The sequence below is a fragment of the Dermacentor variabilis genome, chromosome 6 (assembly GCF_050947875.1).
Source record: "Dermacentor variabilis isolate Ectoservices chromosome 6, ASM5094787v1, whole genome shotgun sequence".
Lineage (NCBI taxonomy): Eukaryota > Metazoa > Arthropoda > Arachnida > Ixodida > Ixodidae > Dermacentor > Dermacentor variabilis.
In genome coordinates this window covers 188,080,118-188,096,478 of record NC_134573.1, presented here as the reverse complement: position 1 = coordinate 188,096,478, position 16,361 = coordinate 188,080,118, and the positions used below count along the sequence as shown (strand labels likewise).

At 45.0% G+C, this 16,361-nt stretch overlaps 1 protein-coding gene across 4 annotated transcripts in view; it reads right to left on the bottom strand.

Annotated features, from left to right (window-relative positions):
* woc (zinc finger protein without children) overlaps positions 1 to 16,361 on the bottom strand; it is a 132,174-nt gene that overhangs the window by 85,403 nt on the left and 30,410 nt on the right. For all 4 annotated transcript variants that reach the window (XM_075697114.1, XM_075697115.1, XM_075697118.1 and 1 more), the window contains exons 7-10: positions 12,407 to 12,604; positions 10,210 to 10,446; positions 5,578 to 5,872; positions 4,448 to 4,620 (exon numbers count right to left, since the gene is read on the bottom strand). In XM_075697114.1, the coding sequence (XP_075553229.1) occupies positions 4,448 to 4,620; positions 5,578 to 5,872; positions 10,210 to 10,446; positions 12,407 to 12,604 (903 nt within the window). The remainder of the gene's footprint in view (positions 1 to 4,447; positions 4,621 to 5,577; positions 5,873 to 10,209; positions 10,447 to 12,406; positions 12,605 to 16,361) is intronic.

The following is a 16,361-nucleotide window of genomic DNA, read 5'->3' as shown; positions in this document are numbered from 1 at the left end:
GTCTTGGTTGATGATATGAGAATTTCAGATTTAAGTTAGCGCTTTTAAAGATTCTAAGTTGCCGCATGCTAAATTAATTCCCGTCTGGTGTAGGCAATTAAACTTGTGTATGAAGTACGATTCCGTATACTTCCTTTCGCGAGGGGAACGGAAATTTGTTTGTAGTACAGTCAACGACCGATTTTTCGGACCCTCTAGGGAACGTAAAAACGTCCGAAAAAATGAATGCATGCAAAAAAACGCACCTTTTTTCTTTTTTTCTCGGATCTAGAGGTAAAGGGCGAAGTACCACACTTCCGAAACCCTGCCAAAGCATCAATGAACGTGCTATAAAAAGAGGCATTCAAAAACGCTGTATGCAGCCTACTGCCGGTTTATTATGTACATGTACATGTGCATAGTCGGGCAGCCAGTGTTATTGCTGCAGTGGCTTGAAGAACTCGTTGATCGTTGTTTGGACGGCGTTCCGGTTGCATGCGATCATATTCGCCTTGATCTGAGCAGGGGTCATGTCAGCACTGTACACCGATGAAAGAGTCAACAGTACTCGCGTCAACTCGGCGCTTGTAGGCGGCGCAGGCATTGGCTCCTCATTTTCAACGTCGGAGTCCTCTGAATCCCCCACAACCTGACGGACTATTCCCTCGTCAGTCAGTTCTGCGCAGAAGTTGAGCTCGTTGTCAGCGTCAACAAACTTGTCAAAAGTTATTTCTGTGGGTACGGTACTGCTTTCTGCGCTTCGATGCCATCGGCGAGGACGACGAAGACGAAGTGGGGCCATCGAAGGCAAGCGAAATCCTCAAGTTGCGAACAGTGGAGTTTGCTGACGAGCGTCGCAGAGCACACTTGACACAACAGCACAACCACGCACCACGCTAGCCAAAACGTGGCCTGCGCAAACAAACGAAATAGCGCCACTCCGGAAACTCCGCCGGAGGTGGAAGTGCGGTCATTTGCGGCAATGAACATAGCCAGCGTGGCCAGACCAAATCGGTGTGTGACGGCTAGATTCGGCTAGTTGTGGTTTAAAGCGGTGATATGCTTCTGCTGCAAGTCGATTTCCTTCGCAAGGGCGCTGTGCGAGGAGCCAATGGACCTTCCGTCGTGTCAGAAAGTCCGGAAAATTGGACGGCGGGCGGTTCATTTACTTCAGATGTCCTTATACATTAATTCTATGGGGCTCGTGGCGGTGCCGCGAAGACGTCCGAAATATCAAGCATGTCCGAAATTTGGACGTATTGCTACTATGTTACTCAAGTCACTCTTTCAACTCATGTTTCCTTTTTTATTATTTTGTGTTACTCGCGCACTGACCACCTGACCGTCTCTTCTAATGCCACAAGAACATGCCGCCAACGATACCCCTGAATTCTTCCTAACCTCCCGTGTCCTCAACGCGCTCCCAAGCCCCCGTCTTTCTTTTAAAAAATGTTTCTCTCTTTCTTGTTCTTTCTTACTCCCTTTATTCTGTCTTGGTGTCGCCCTGGTTTCTCCCCCTTTTTTTTTCTGTTTTTTTTTTTCTCTCTGTGCCTTTCTTTTTCTTTTCTTTTCTCCCCGCGCTCCCACTCTTCGGCTCTTGTCCCCCCTTCTTGTGAACAAAGCTCACAGACGTCGGACGACAGCGCTCGTTTCCTCTGAAGTCTCTCCCTTTAAAACCAGCCGCAAGCGACAACACCCGCACGTGATGTCACTGCACTAACCGTTTAAAACTAACATGCCCGAGGATGATGAGGCCGCCTTTGACGAAGATAGGACCTCCTATCGAAACGTTGGCCAGCCTTTCTGAGGCACCTTATCCCTGCTTACGAACTTTATACCTCAGTGTGCTATTCCATCTGTCAGCCCCTTTCTTTATTTTGGGCAGTTTAATGCAGTAACACTAATCACTCATGCTCATGCTGCAGCCACATTGCTTTGGTTATATCTGTCTAGCTTACTAATAACACAAGCCTAACATCTTGCTGACATAATTAAAATTTAAATTTTTGTAGAATTGTACTCGTGTCTATTCACAACGCTGATAATCAATAGGAGCGTGAAGAATGAATTTCATTGTACCACCAGAGGCAGGCATGTATCCAGGGAGCGGCCAAGGCCTTCCCGGGGAAATTAAGCAGCATACATCCCCCCCCTCCGCCCCCAGACCACCACTCCTCCCACACATTCCTAAAGCGCTGCCAAATCAATCTTGAGATGACAGCTATTCAGCACAACATTTTGCTGCCTTTTCCACTCTTTTTGAATGGCAGTAGTTATTGGCATCTCCAGGGGTGTGAAGGCCAGTTTTCTCATCGATTCGGTGCCCGTGCGATTAAATCAAGATGCGTTCAGCTGTCACCATCTATTCAACGGTCATGCGCGTCACTGTTGCTTCATTAGTTCCAACCTTCTTTGTTTAGACTGATCCAGGGACCAGGAAAGGGATTCGGTTCATAGTCAGCTGGTCTGTATGCTTGTGGAACAAGCTGCGGCTGGAGAAAACAGCAGTTGCATTTAACTTTTCCTTTTGCTTCATTATTTCCTCGAGTGACAGCTCATTGTGATACAGGCAGATCCTCAGAACCATATACTCACAATATGGGTTAGACAAGGTGGAAAATAATATAATGCAAAACAGAGTCTATCACCAAACGCTGCAATAACCGTTAAATCCATAAGCAATATGACTGTCACCAATTACCTTGTCTGGTTTTTCCCTAATTGTACAGCACTTTTCGAGCAAAACTGGCAAATGGAAACAAGAGCTGCAAGGAGTTGAGAAATTAAGCTATCTACTAAATGAGAGAGCAGAGGCAATAGCCAAACAGAAATAAAAAGCGAAAATTTCCAAATTTAGCAGTTGTTTGCAAAAAATATTTCTGGACCATCTTTTTATTTAAAAAGGAAGTAGAGAAAATGCCGCCTGAAGTGGAGAATAATTCCGTGTGTTTTCAATGGCGCTTCTACAGTTATCAGTTGAGCCGCCCGACGTAGCCACTTCTATGCTGTGCTTATGTGGGTGTTTTTCTAACCTTCCGTGGTGGGTGCAGCACGTCTAGAACCGCAAGCATCCTGCACTCTACACGGTTGTATGGGATTAGTGGCCACGCATCGTTATGCAACTTCCCAAATAACAATACAAGTCGGTTTTGGCACTTGGTAAAGCAGTAAACGAGGGATCGAAAAGAACTGTGATTGTTCTGCAAATATATATTTCTCTATAATTCTTCCATATCTAATTCAAGGAACGCTACCAGAAATCTTTATTTTACACTTTCGCTTGTTTACTTGTTCATGGCAGTTTTCTTCCTGCGCTTCTTTTCTGCGCGAGCCCATTTGAAGTGGCTCCTTGTTTTCCAAGTAAAGGAGCGATGTACAGTATTTCGCAGCATACCTGTGAGGTGCACCTTTTAACGCAATAGCATTAAGGGCCCCGTGTTGCAAAAGATCCAGCATCGAACATCGCTTCGGCAAAAATACCACGCATACCTAACCACTCATCTACCACCAAAGTTGCTCATACCTTGTCTTTCATTCTTTACAAAGTTATTCCTCAGAATTTTGAAAATGGCAGCCCACAAACAAATGTAACGAAAGAAAAATGCTGACAGCTCATACCTTTTATGTTAGCTCTTCTCAGACTGAACTATTATAAGTGCAAAACAATAACAGGAGATCGACCCACGCAAAAGGCCGCGTTTCTACCAGAAGGATTGCCTTCATGCATAGCATTCGACATCAGCGTTTTCTGGTAAACGTTACGATTACATAAGCTGCAGTTGCCAGGAAGCATGAAAAGTAGTCGGGGGTCTATGAATGCTATTGCGTTCCACTCTTAAAGGCGAAGTTTAAGCGTCCTCCAAATTTTTCATTTCTCTCTTGCGGGTTTACATGTCTTTAGAGCGAATGGTGGGCATTATTCAAATCTGTACTAGTGAAGGTACCCCCCCCCTCACCCCCCCCCCCCAAAAAAAGTATATCCTGGGTATGTGCCTGACCAGAGGCCTGAATGTAACGACATTTTTTCTTTAATAACATTTGCAGCTGCAAGATCTGTGATCAAGGATCGACCGTACAGCAGGCAACTTCAGACTGACCCTAAAAGGCATAATGCCATGCACTGATTATCCATTTAAAGAAATGAGATTCTGTGATAGTGCTTTAATTTTTTGATCCGATACACTGCACATACCCAGCTGACTTATACATTATCCATACACCTAGACCTGAGGCTTGGGGAGGGGGTTCCTCAGCACTTCTATGAAGGCTGGCAAAAGTGCTCCTCTGCACAAAATCTGAGAGCAAACGAGCTCGCAGTTTAGCCAAAAGAGTTAAGTATACCAGGCATACCTATTTATACAATACAATCAGTATATTGTGTCATACATAGGGACAGAAAAACTCTCTCTTCCAATGTAACTTGGTACAAGATGAATGCAGGGGTTAATTAATTCAAGAAGTGTCCCACCTTTGGCATGGCCGTAAGAGCAGGTGGTGTCCGTACTGCATTTGCTGCCGAAGTGCTAATCTCGGAAGCTGCCTGCATAGAAGTGGGGACGACTGGCACCGGGGCCAGTGAACGTATGTTGGTAATCACAGGCGTGGTCGTGCTGCCTGTCTCAGTGGTAGTCTGGCTCTTGCCTGCAACAATACAATTGTCTCACATTGCCACACGGTGGTGTGCTAAAGACAAAACATGACCAACGAGCATCCTGGTGGACATCTGGCAGCCAAAAGGCAGCTCAAACGCTGTCCAAATTGGCAGACCATGGATGCCTCCATACGTATTACCCTAGCAGCTAGTATTGCCACAAACATACTGAACTAGAATGTACAAGTCAATCCCACCACTCTTATTTAGTCTGTTGACAAGAGCTGAAGAAAAACAAACAATTATAGTTTAGAAAGGAGACTTGTCCTCATCAGGCAAGTTCCCTTGTAGGTCACAGTAATATATTTAGTTACATTATAGCTGCATTTGCACAATTTTCACTGCTCAGATCTATTTGAGTGTTGTGACAATGTTGAGGGTGCTGGCTGCAACGTTTGTGTCATGGTGCGTGAGTGATGTTCATTGTCAATGCCAAGAGAATACGTTATTTTTACAGGGTAAATGGCCACTTGTTATTTTTCTCTGAATGCGTCGTTTACAGCACAGCCTGCCTCAAAGGCCTCTTAAGATTTTTATAGAGCTCTGCCCAACTTCGTAGACTCGGCAAGTTATTGACAAAACCACCATTGCAGCTATATATATAACAGCACCTACTTTGCATCATCATGTAAATAGACTATAGGCTTTTGAAATGCCCCTGTGATGTGGCATTAAACTTTAGACAATTCAAAGAAAAATCATTTTGAATTGGTGTGAGTTGACAGTAATGACCATGAACACTGGACCTCAATAAAGCTAAAGAGTGAAAACAAAAGCAAATGAAAATTGTGTGCTTAAGAATGCTCCTTTAGTGGTTCCTAGTACCTCTGCACCTTCTTCTGAGCCAATTCAAACTAACATAAAGGTAAAAAGCTGTCAATTTCTGAAGAACTACGCATTTTCTATGAACAAGCAGACTCCAACAAGAGCCAGTATGCACTGCTCACCTACTGTAGGCTGGGCAACAGTGGGCGATGTGGTGGTCAGTAGAGGCAGGTTCTTGAACTGGTTTTGGAATGTGATGACACATTTGTAGCAGCAGAAGTTGCGTATGGAAGCGTCACTCATGGTGAGGTGGTACTGAGCAGGCAACATCTTGAAACAAAAGTCGCAGCGAATGATGCGTGATGACGATGCATTCTGGTTTACACGAAACAGATTCACACAGTTCAGTGAGCAGAAGAGGTGACTGGTTGTGGCCGACTCCACTCGCTCGATCATGTCAAAGTTGTACTTCTTCACCTGTGAGACGACAGAGAGACCTCTCACCACATGCACTACACTTGCACAACACCTAATGAATAACACAATGACACCTTCATGTGCTGGGTGTACAACTTTACATGCCAAGAAAATGGCTAAAAGTGAGAAGTACTAATGAAGACAACTTCTGTAATACACCACAAACACCTTAAGACACGTCTGATTGAACCTGTACTCTAAAATTAATGATGTGTTAGTCAAAAGAGTTACGAAACAGATGACTGCATGCCTGCAGTGGCATTGTGTATCATTGTACCCTACACAGCAATGTCAACATTACTGTTGGGTGCCATGCAAATGGGGGCTCAAAACTCTAAAGCAGCTGCCTATGCAGCTTTTGTTTAAATAAAGAGTGTTCTCATATAAAGGCAAACTCTACACAGCATGCTGTAATGTAGCGGGTTCTCTCCTTGTTTTTGAGTAATGATTTGCATTAGGCAGATTTCTTAAGTGGCCTGCTGTTGCCCAAACAACATTTACGTGAAATAGCTGATATCACTTTCGCACCTCAAGCATCTGTGATAGTTAAGGATAGAAAGCATTTCTGGACACATCAGAACTAGATGGAAAATTCAAGATCATAAGCCTGTTCTACTGCTCTTTAATGATGATGAAGATGCAATGAAAGTGTATAACTGTATTTTGAACAGACAGAATTAAGTGGCCCCTGAAGGCGATAAGATTACTATTGTGGAGCAATGGTAACAAAACCTGATAGTGCACAGTCTTTTGCCCATTCATTTTTGCACAAGCTGCAAACGAGGATACTTTCATGCCCACCCTAGAACATTGTGCAGTGGCAAAGTTGGACAGCCAGTCACCAAACGCAATTTTTTTAGAAATATAACGACAATGTTATACACAATTGCTTTACTTGGTGTAAAGCTTTACTTCTGGGCTTTCCGTCATTCTTGGACTGCTGTCTTGTATGCTGCTGGTGCGGAATGCACCCTGGGCACACCCATGCCACTGAATGCTACTGAATGCACCAATGCCAATCGAAACACAAAAATTTTGACTAGAAACGAGTTTATGAGCACCTTGACGATGACACAAAAAATGCACATTGTGTCGAGTGTCATCGTGCCGTGTCATTGTGATAAAGTCAAATGTCACAATGTTGTAGTGAACTTGGCCTCGTGACACACTATCCTACTGTAACCTTAGTGGCAACCTAGCATTGACAGACCGTGATGACATAGGCAAGGCACCACTTGATGGTGGCCACTAGCAGTATGTGCGGTACGCATGGAAGCGTAACTCTCAACATGATCTTGACTGCACATGACAGTGATTGGAATTCCCAATTAGTGTTGAAATTATAGTCGAATCTCGATAATTCGAACTCAAAGGGACCAGAAAATTTGTTTGAATTAAAAAGAGGACCTTTCTTGAAGTACTTGTGAACCATAGCACGATGCATAAAGGATGCGAGTCGTGAAATATTGCAGCGCATAAGCACAGAGCGAGCGATGACCATGAAACTGCCTGTGCCAGTCGACGCTTGCTTCCCGATAATGGCAGAAAAAGAAACTTCAGCTTAAGCTGGCGCGGAGGCACGTGCGTACGGGGACCATCAAAGGTGAGGGAGTTACAAGGGAGTTAAAAGGCAGGGCAAGGGGAGCGCAGCTGGGTGATGGGGTGGGAAAGAAGCGGATTCGCTTTCTTGCCAGCTTGATGGATAGCGCCATTTACCCCAGCCACACTAAGCACCCTTACTGCCACCTAAGACTGTCACGGTGGAGCCGCCAAAGCCAGACTGGGCCTCCGCCGCTGCTGCCCTCTGCGTGTTCGCAGGCTTTTTCCTTCGTCTGCTGACAGATCAGCGTTGCATTTACGTTCTTCGTCCTGCGTTTTTAACGCATCATGTCTTATGAAGATGGCAGTTGTTGCCACTGATCATAATCATGTTGGTGCGATCCCTTCTGTTGCGGTGTTGCCGCATGCAAGAAATAAGGATAATGAGGTGTTGGGTGTTGCCTTTACATCCTGTCCATCTTGTTGTGCAGAATCGGATGTGGCACACTGTCTCCGACAACCTTTCCATCAGAACATCTCGATTTAGACTCAACATTGTAAAAAAAAGTTGCCGTTTCGCTCGAAAAGCGAAGCATTGATTGCCCTAACAAATTAGTGGACAGCTTACAGAGCTAGGATAGTAGTTTTATCGTCCATATAAACTTGTAAACATAGGCATACTAACTAAATTAACAAACAGTGGTGTCACGCGTGCACACGCAAACATGAACGCATCTCACTCGATGACCGTGGAAACTTGCCTTTGAAACACTGGTGTGAGAAAATGCGGCAGCAGCAGCGAGTGAAGTGGCATTCATGCTGTCTATTGCTTTAGCGAAAAGCGAGCGCTGAGAACACACAGCATGCACAAAGCTACAAGCCACCGATGCACTTAAGACTGCCCCCAACGCAGATGGCTCTCAAGATACTGCCGCACGACAGCGCGCAGCCGTCACATGTGCAGTTGCAGCCGGAGTAGAGCACACCCCTCCCCCCCCCACTTTCCCCCCGGTGCCTCGCAACGTTGGATGCCTCATGCATGACAGGAGACGTCACACTTCCTCCCCGCTCCGTCTCTCTCGCGTGGGCGAGATTGATCCGCAATTGCTGGCTCCTCTCGCATATACAGTGTAGGGCCCACGGTGACGGTGTCATCACCCTTGGACTTTATACGGAACCATGCGCACGGCGTTGAGGGTCTCTTAAGTTTTTCCTCTGTAGCGGGGCCAGAGTAATGCTGATGGGGGGGGGGGGGGGGCACCACCGCATGATCTGGCACCTAGCTGAGAACATTGTCAGAGTGTTGAACATTCAAATTAACCGTTGCAAATGCTTGCGCATTCGAATTACCGGGCATTTTTACGCATAGGAATACACAGAACTTTGACGGGACCGCAACGTCTGTTCGAATAAACCGTAAGTTCGAATTAAGAGAGTTTGAATTAACGAGATTCGACTGCATTCATAAATGCTTACTGGCAAGAGCCTACCATGCTGGACTGTTCTAGGAGCCTGTGATACAGGTCTTAATAAACATCAATGCAACAGAATTTCGTAGTAGTGCTAGCTGTTCAACAGTACCAACAAATGGGTTTGTAGGTTGCAACTCCTGTGGCTAAATGATGGTGCTACAATTCATTAAATACTGCAGGCTACTCAGAGCTCAACTGAACTCTAGCGTCAAGGAATAATCCTGTCTGGATTTGTACAGCTTAGATGTGGTGGCATTACAACTTTTCAAATGTTATTTGCTGTTGCATACAAGACAAAATCCTGTACTGACAGGGAATGCCACCAGACGTCTGTGTTGAAAGTGTTTTAACCCTTTGAGGGTCAATGACGTAAATATACGGCGCCGCGAACAAGTCCGAAAATGGTCGATGCCGTATATTTACGGCGCCGTCCGTACGTTTAAAAAGCGCGCCAATTTCGTAACTTTTTCTTTTCTGTCATGTGCTGCCACTATGTGAGAATACAGGGAATTTTTTTCGCGTGCCTCCCTCTCTCGGTTGTCATTGCATGGTTTGTTTTAGCACTAGGTTGCTCCTGCGCATCTATATATTACCATTCGCGTGCAGGCGAGCGGCAGTTCAGATTTAGTTCTGCGGGCGGTTTCGGCTTCTTGCGCTTGCAAAACTGATGGCTATCTCGTTACTAATCGCTCAAAGGGCAACCGCCTTTTTCTCGCTTGTTTGGTGCTCCCAGCGGTGCGCATAGGAAGGATGCCGCCATGCATGCGTTTTCGCTGCTTTTATTTTTGACTCACGAAAACACCTCTGGTTGGCGATAAGATGAAGATTAGCGGAAGTCTGTCACAAATTGTGCTTTTTTGACGGGCACACAACCACACAATTTTCTTGAGTGTGTGCACCTACGCAGTTCGATTACGCTATGGATGCACATATTCGATATTAGTGTACGAGCAGGAAAATTTGAGTCTTGCGAAATATTCTCGCGTGCGCACATTCAAGGCGTTGAACTATGTGTATAACAACGCCTCAAATTTTTTAATTCTTATAAGTTTATTTCTTTTTATTGTTGTTATTTATAAATGAAGAGTACATATATACCAACGTAAAATATATTTTTCTCACTTTACAGCCACCGTAGAAAAACTGCGGTAAATTTTTTTAGAAATAGGTCCCTAAGAAGAATTGGAATCTGCAATAAAAAAAATCGACCCTGGGCGATCGCATATGGCAAAAAAAATCGACCCTCAAAGGGTTAATAAGCACACCATGGATGGAAATTTTGTAAGAAAGGTAGAGTACAGAAGCTGTAACAGCCTTGAAACTCACCTTGCACCACGCACAGGGTACTATCTTCCTGTGAGACAGCACAAACAGGTTCACACAGGCTTTAGTGCAGAACTGCAGGCAGACGTTGTCATAGTACAGAGAACTGGACTTGTCGTCTGTGTTGTCATACAACTTATGGCAGTTTTCACAAACAACCATCTTGATTTTATTTGCATAACGAAACTTTGACACACAGGCATCACTGCACAGACGATGGGATGCATCACTGTAGTCCACCTGCAAGCAAGCAGACAATATTCTATAAGACAGTCCCTCCAATGACTTTAGTTTATGGAAACAAAATACAGCCTACACACGTTACAATGGACCCGCATACAACAGACTTTCGGATGTATCGAACCATATGTCAACCTTAGTTTGCTCTACCTATCTTATTAATGCAACGAAGTTCGCATTTAACAGACCGCACTCCAATGGACTATCGGCTACAGTGGACGAAATTAGTGACAATTTTTGCCAAAATTGGGAGATAAAACTGACTCTTGCTGTGTCTACATGGGCTGATAAACTGACTTGCGAGGACCAGCTGACAATCGCGGCTCAATATTGCATGCGTGAGGGAGGAAGGCGGGGCGGCAGCGCGCCGTCTTCTTTCGCGCATGACACACATCGGGGGGGGGGGGGGTAGCGAGGGAGGGGGGGCGGTTTTACTCTGGCAGCTGCTGCTTATGGCACGGCCGCGCATGTGCCGTATCTTGAAAGCGACCTGCGATGTGGCCAAAGTATGCCCAGTGCCGGTAGCTTTGTATGCGCCGTGCTTTCGACATCTAGTTCACGTTGAAGCGAGCGACAGCATGAAGGTCAATTCGCTCGCTGCTTCTACTGCACTTCCTCACTCCAATGTTTTCACAGCAACTTTCCGTGACACCGTGCTTGTTAATTTAGTTAGTAAGCGAATGTTTACAACTCTATAAGGCCAATAAAACTACTATCCTTACTTCACATAGCTGTCTACGAAATTACTATTGCAATCAATGCTTCACCTCTCTGGTGAAAGTGCAACTTTTTTTTACTTATTTCTTACTTTAGATGTTCGTCACATACTCTTTGCAATAGCTTTGTTACACATAGTGACCAATGTTTCGGAAGTGAGGGGTTTCTGATATTACGGATTTCGGATAAAACGCACAGTGTTTTTCCGGATTATCAGGGTCCGTTGTAATGAGAGTCCACTGTATATCACAATGCAATAATTTCAGCCTGAACTTACACAGGAAAGCTGCTGAATCCTAATCAGCACCTGATAATGAAAGCAGTTCACCGAACTGACTGTATGTCATAGGCAATGCAGGACAGGTAGGTGTGTAAAGCAGAAGGAAGAGGTTCGAAAGGCATAGACAGAATATGACACAAGTTAAATGCTCTTTTGGCGGGTTTCAAATGGGTGTTTTGCAACATATATGAAGCAATATATTGAAACAATAGATGAAGCAACATATGAAACAAGATAATGAGGCAAGATACTTTACAGCCAAAATAGTGCTGGAGGGCATCTTTAAGCACAGCAAGTGACACACCAAAAAAGTGAACAATAAGAAGTGCTGGTTTACCTTTACACTGTGTCTCTCTATACAGTATGTTACGTTCAGTGCACTTATGATCCAGCCCACACATGACAACTGAAACAAGAGCTCAGAATGTGTTCTATGCTGAACCAACCAGGCTCACATCATTAGCACCTTTTCCAATAATTATTTACAACCTCCAAAATAGCTCTTCACTTGTACAGTACATATTCTATCAGGAAAGGTGGCTTCATTCATTATGAAAATGCTCAAGGCTATGTTTTCAGCCTCAACATTGCAGGCTTCCCTTCAACATATACCTACATATTTGTGATCAATTCTCTAATGAGTTGAACAGTTTCCTTGCAGTCTCCCTTGAAATTGAGGCTGTAAGCTGGACTTAGGGTAAGCAAAAATACTTACAAGGTGTCTTCATACTTGTCTTAAAGATAGTGTACTGCAATAACGAGCATTCCGCTGGCACAAAGACTATCAAAACTTTGAGACTAGTTTAAGGTGATTAGTATAAAATATACACACAAACTCTCTTCTTGATGTGATGTACAAATGTTAGCCATGACAGCTGTGGGTGAGCATCTTGTCATGTCCCTGCAGCTTTGCAGCTGTTCCACACAGCATTACTAAAAGAAAGACACTTGCAAAGCACCCACCTGGTACTTGGTGGTCGATTCAGTGCTGCATGCCGAGCACTTGTGAGCCACCAGGTTGCCCGCATTGAATGCATTCATACGCTCATACCGCTCAAGGCATTCCTGACTGCAGAAGTCCTTGAAGTGACCTTTCTCTCCGACAGGCGCCAGGAAGCCTTCCACCTGTTTGGTCAGGTCCTTCTGACACAGGCAGCACACCTGCACATGAAGGTTTAGGGGGACTGCTGCAGACCAAACTCATTGCAGTCAATGAACAGCTTTTTGGACAACAAGGGGACTTACAGAATGTAGAAACAGCCATGCAGTCTAAAGAGAAACAGGAAAAGAAAAAAGAACCTCTTCCTTGCTTTTTACATTGCAGGTAAGAGGTTTTTTAACAGGGCTAACGTCGTCTTGCACTCGAATCCAGATGAAAGGATGTTACACATTCGCCACCATGGTCGTGAGTGGCATTTATTAATATTTAATTATTTGTTTTCATACTCTCAGGGCCCGAGGGCATTACAGAGAGAAGTGTTCTAACAATAAATTGTTAATCGCAACTTTGAAGGCAGCAAGGTCTTCGGCTGCAGCGACAGAGGCGGGAAGGCGGTTCCAGTCACTGCTTGTTTGCGGCAAAAAAGAGGCACGGCAAGTGTTAGTGCAGCATAACAGAATTTATGAGTTTATGATCAATTCATGAGAAGACGCAATCTGGGGGAAGGAAAAGATCATTTTTAAGTGTTGGGTTAGTGTAAAAAATTTTGTGATAGAGGTTTAAACAGAAGCATTTGCAGCATGAATTAAGCATCAGTAGACCTAAATAAGCTTTCATTGAAGCAACGCTAGAGTAATTAGAGAGCACATATCGAGCAGCGCGGCTCTGAATGGATTCAAGGGCAGTGATTAATGCGGAGCTAGATGGATCCCAAATAGAGCAAGCATAACATATTCTAATTTTGACCTAACAAGAGTTATGTACAATTTATTCTTTAAATCGGAGAGAACGGATGAAAAATTTCAGCGTAGAAATGTAAGCATGAGATTAGCGTTATTAATTGCATGTTCAACATGACATGTTCAATATGCAACATGGCTAACACTCCTAGGGACATATCTACCGTATTTACCCGATTAAATGCGCACCAAATTTTTGCAGGTGAAGTAATAAAATAAAAGTACACCTCAATGCTACCATGCCCCACATTCATAAAAAAAAGAAAGAATAGTGTCACATGGTGGTGACGTTGAAGAACACAGTAGCAAATACTGTGAAAGACAAAACTAACTTTTATTGGGCGAACCTGTGCCCACAAAAACAGGCTACACTTATAGCACAACGATAGCGGCGAACACGGTCGGCGATCGGCGAAAATCTGATCAGCGGGTCAAGCATGTCGGCTTTTATAGATCAGTCGTCGAATGTTCCAGATTAACCGCTCGGACCCGTGTGTCTTCCACAAAGTTCTACACTATTCGCGTCGCGCATATATGCAATCAGATTACACAAGTTGCGGTGAAAGACAGCGGACGGAACCATCGATAACATTCCAGAAACTTCTTTTACATGCAGGCGCGTCCTGCACTGTGCGATAACATTTGTTAGGCGGCGAAACATGGTAGCCCGATAAAGATAAGTACACGCGTCAATAGTTACCTTCACCAGGGGTGGGAATACCTCAAGTCATTTTGTAGCAATGGAGCAGATGAAATTTCATTCTGGCGCACACTGTAGCAGACAAATCCTAATTTGGGGCAGTCTGTAGCATGCAAATTTTAATTAAAGTGGGGTAACAATTACAACACCTTACATTCTGAAGCATTAAACAAGTGTTAAAGGGGCTGACAACCAATTTTCATGGTACCCACTTTCTTTAGTGCAATGGAACGCTTGCCAGCCAGAGCATCTAATCATGAAGTAGTAATGCGGAAAACGCCATGGAACATTTTTTATCAGAATTTTTCTATCTGCAAAGCGGATGAAGTCATTCACTGGAAGCAGGCGGAAAACTGTGATAGGTGAGCGCGATAGCTATTATATGCCGGCACTAGTGGGAGGCAGACGACAAGTGCGGCCGTAGGTACGAGAAAGTATTACTTTGTTTATCAAGCCTATGTTCCTACGATTAATCTTTTCCAAAGTGTTAAAGTATTTCTGCCATAATACCTAAGTGCTTTTCGCAGTTTCCTGTCCAAGTGCTTTGGTATTTGACTAAAAACAAAACCAAGCGCATCTAAAACGAAACGACGCTTTTACTATGATACAGTAAAACCTCGTTAAACCGTACCCACTTAAACAGTAGTTTCATTTTAAAAGTAGTAAAGTCAAATCCCCGACTCAGCGGCCATTGAACATAATGTGTTTCGTATCCGCATAAACCGTACCAGCTTACTGCGTACGCATCGGTTAAAACGTAGCGTTTGAACTTTTCGTCGCGCAAACACGGCGCTGCGCCGTCTCCATCGGGCGGCCCGGCAGAACAACACACCTCAGATATCGGAACAACGGCCTCCAAGCGCCCTGTGCGTTTGCGCATGAAAACACATCAACATCAACATCATTTCGACGCGGTGCCAGAGAGCGTTATGGCGTCGTGCAAGCGAGGACTCGCGTCGTTCCGAAGCTTGGATAAAAAAAGACGCCGGGTGCTCAGCATAGAAGAAAAATTAGACATTGTCCGTGTTATCGAACGTGAGACGAAGAAGTCGGCACTGACAAGCAACAGGGATCTGCTGTTGACTACAGTGTGTGGCATTTGGAATGCGAAGAAGTTGCTCGGCAGCGCTGCTGCGACCGCGAAGATATGTCGGCTACGAGGTTCGACTTTTCGCCATTGTTGCCTCTGTTGTTGCCAAAGTGTCGACTAGCGACAGTGACGAGGACGACACGGAAAGCGATAGCACGGGCGATTCAGGCCCGACAGTGGCATAAGCTGCACGTTGCGTCAGCCTCATGAATGCAATCGTCGCGACGACAATAGGGGCGCGATAACGTAACTCTATTCCAAATGAAAATTATTCCAAACTCCGGCACCCGTAATGAAAAAGGCGCCCCCGGGACTTCTGCAGCACTACTGCGCATGTGCACGGTGAATACGTAACGCCAACGAGGAATGTGCCATGCGAGTGTTTGCCGAGAAGAGGGGGCTGGCTGAAAAGCTGGCATGCAGCTTCAGTAAGTTTGAGGCCGCTGTCGTCGGCGTGCTAGGCCGCCGCGGCATCAAACGAAAATAACGCTTTTGTCGCGCGAAGTGAATAAATACTGCATGTTTCTTCCCCTTTCATCGCACTCTCTCCGAGTTCCGTTTTCGACAGGTAAGTGGGCGATCTCATGCTATTCGGTTAAACAGTACTACCGTTTAGTACGTATTTTTCCCGAGCTCCGGCCAACTACGGTTTAACGAGGTTTCACTGTACATGGTTCGTGTTGCTGTAGCCAAGCGTGCGCTTCTTATTTCGGATCTCGTCTTTTGAATAACTGAGCAAGATGGAACATAGGGTTTTAGCTCGCATGTGTGCTCAGAATTTAGATCCTTATGAAGTAACACACGAACATCATGCTTCAGCGCCGAATCCGACTTGCACGATAGACCACCGTCCTTCGCCACAAGCAGCGCGCCTGGAGAATGCTGACTACTCACTCACATTAGGCCGACCTGACACCGATTTCGGTCTGCCAACTGTCGGCGACTTTGTCACATTGTACCGACACTGACAATCTGCTGACAGTCGACGCAGCGCTCGGCGTCGGTAGAGTGTGACAGAGGCGCCGACACGAAAGTAAAAAACGCACCCATTTACGGCAGAACTCGTCGATGGTATCTTGTATCACAGGGAGATCATAGAACTCTGGGTACTTGCAAACTTGTGCTATATTCGTGCGCGTACGACAGCATGTACGCCACCATGCATGTGGGACGATGCGAGCACCACTCGTTAGCATGGACTTTCTTCGCAATACACATAGAATAAAGTG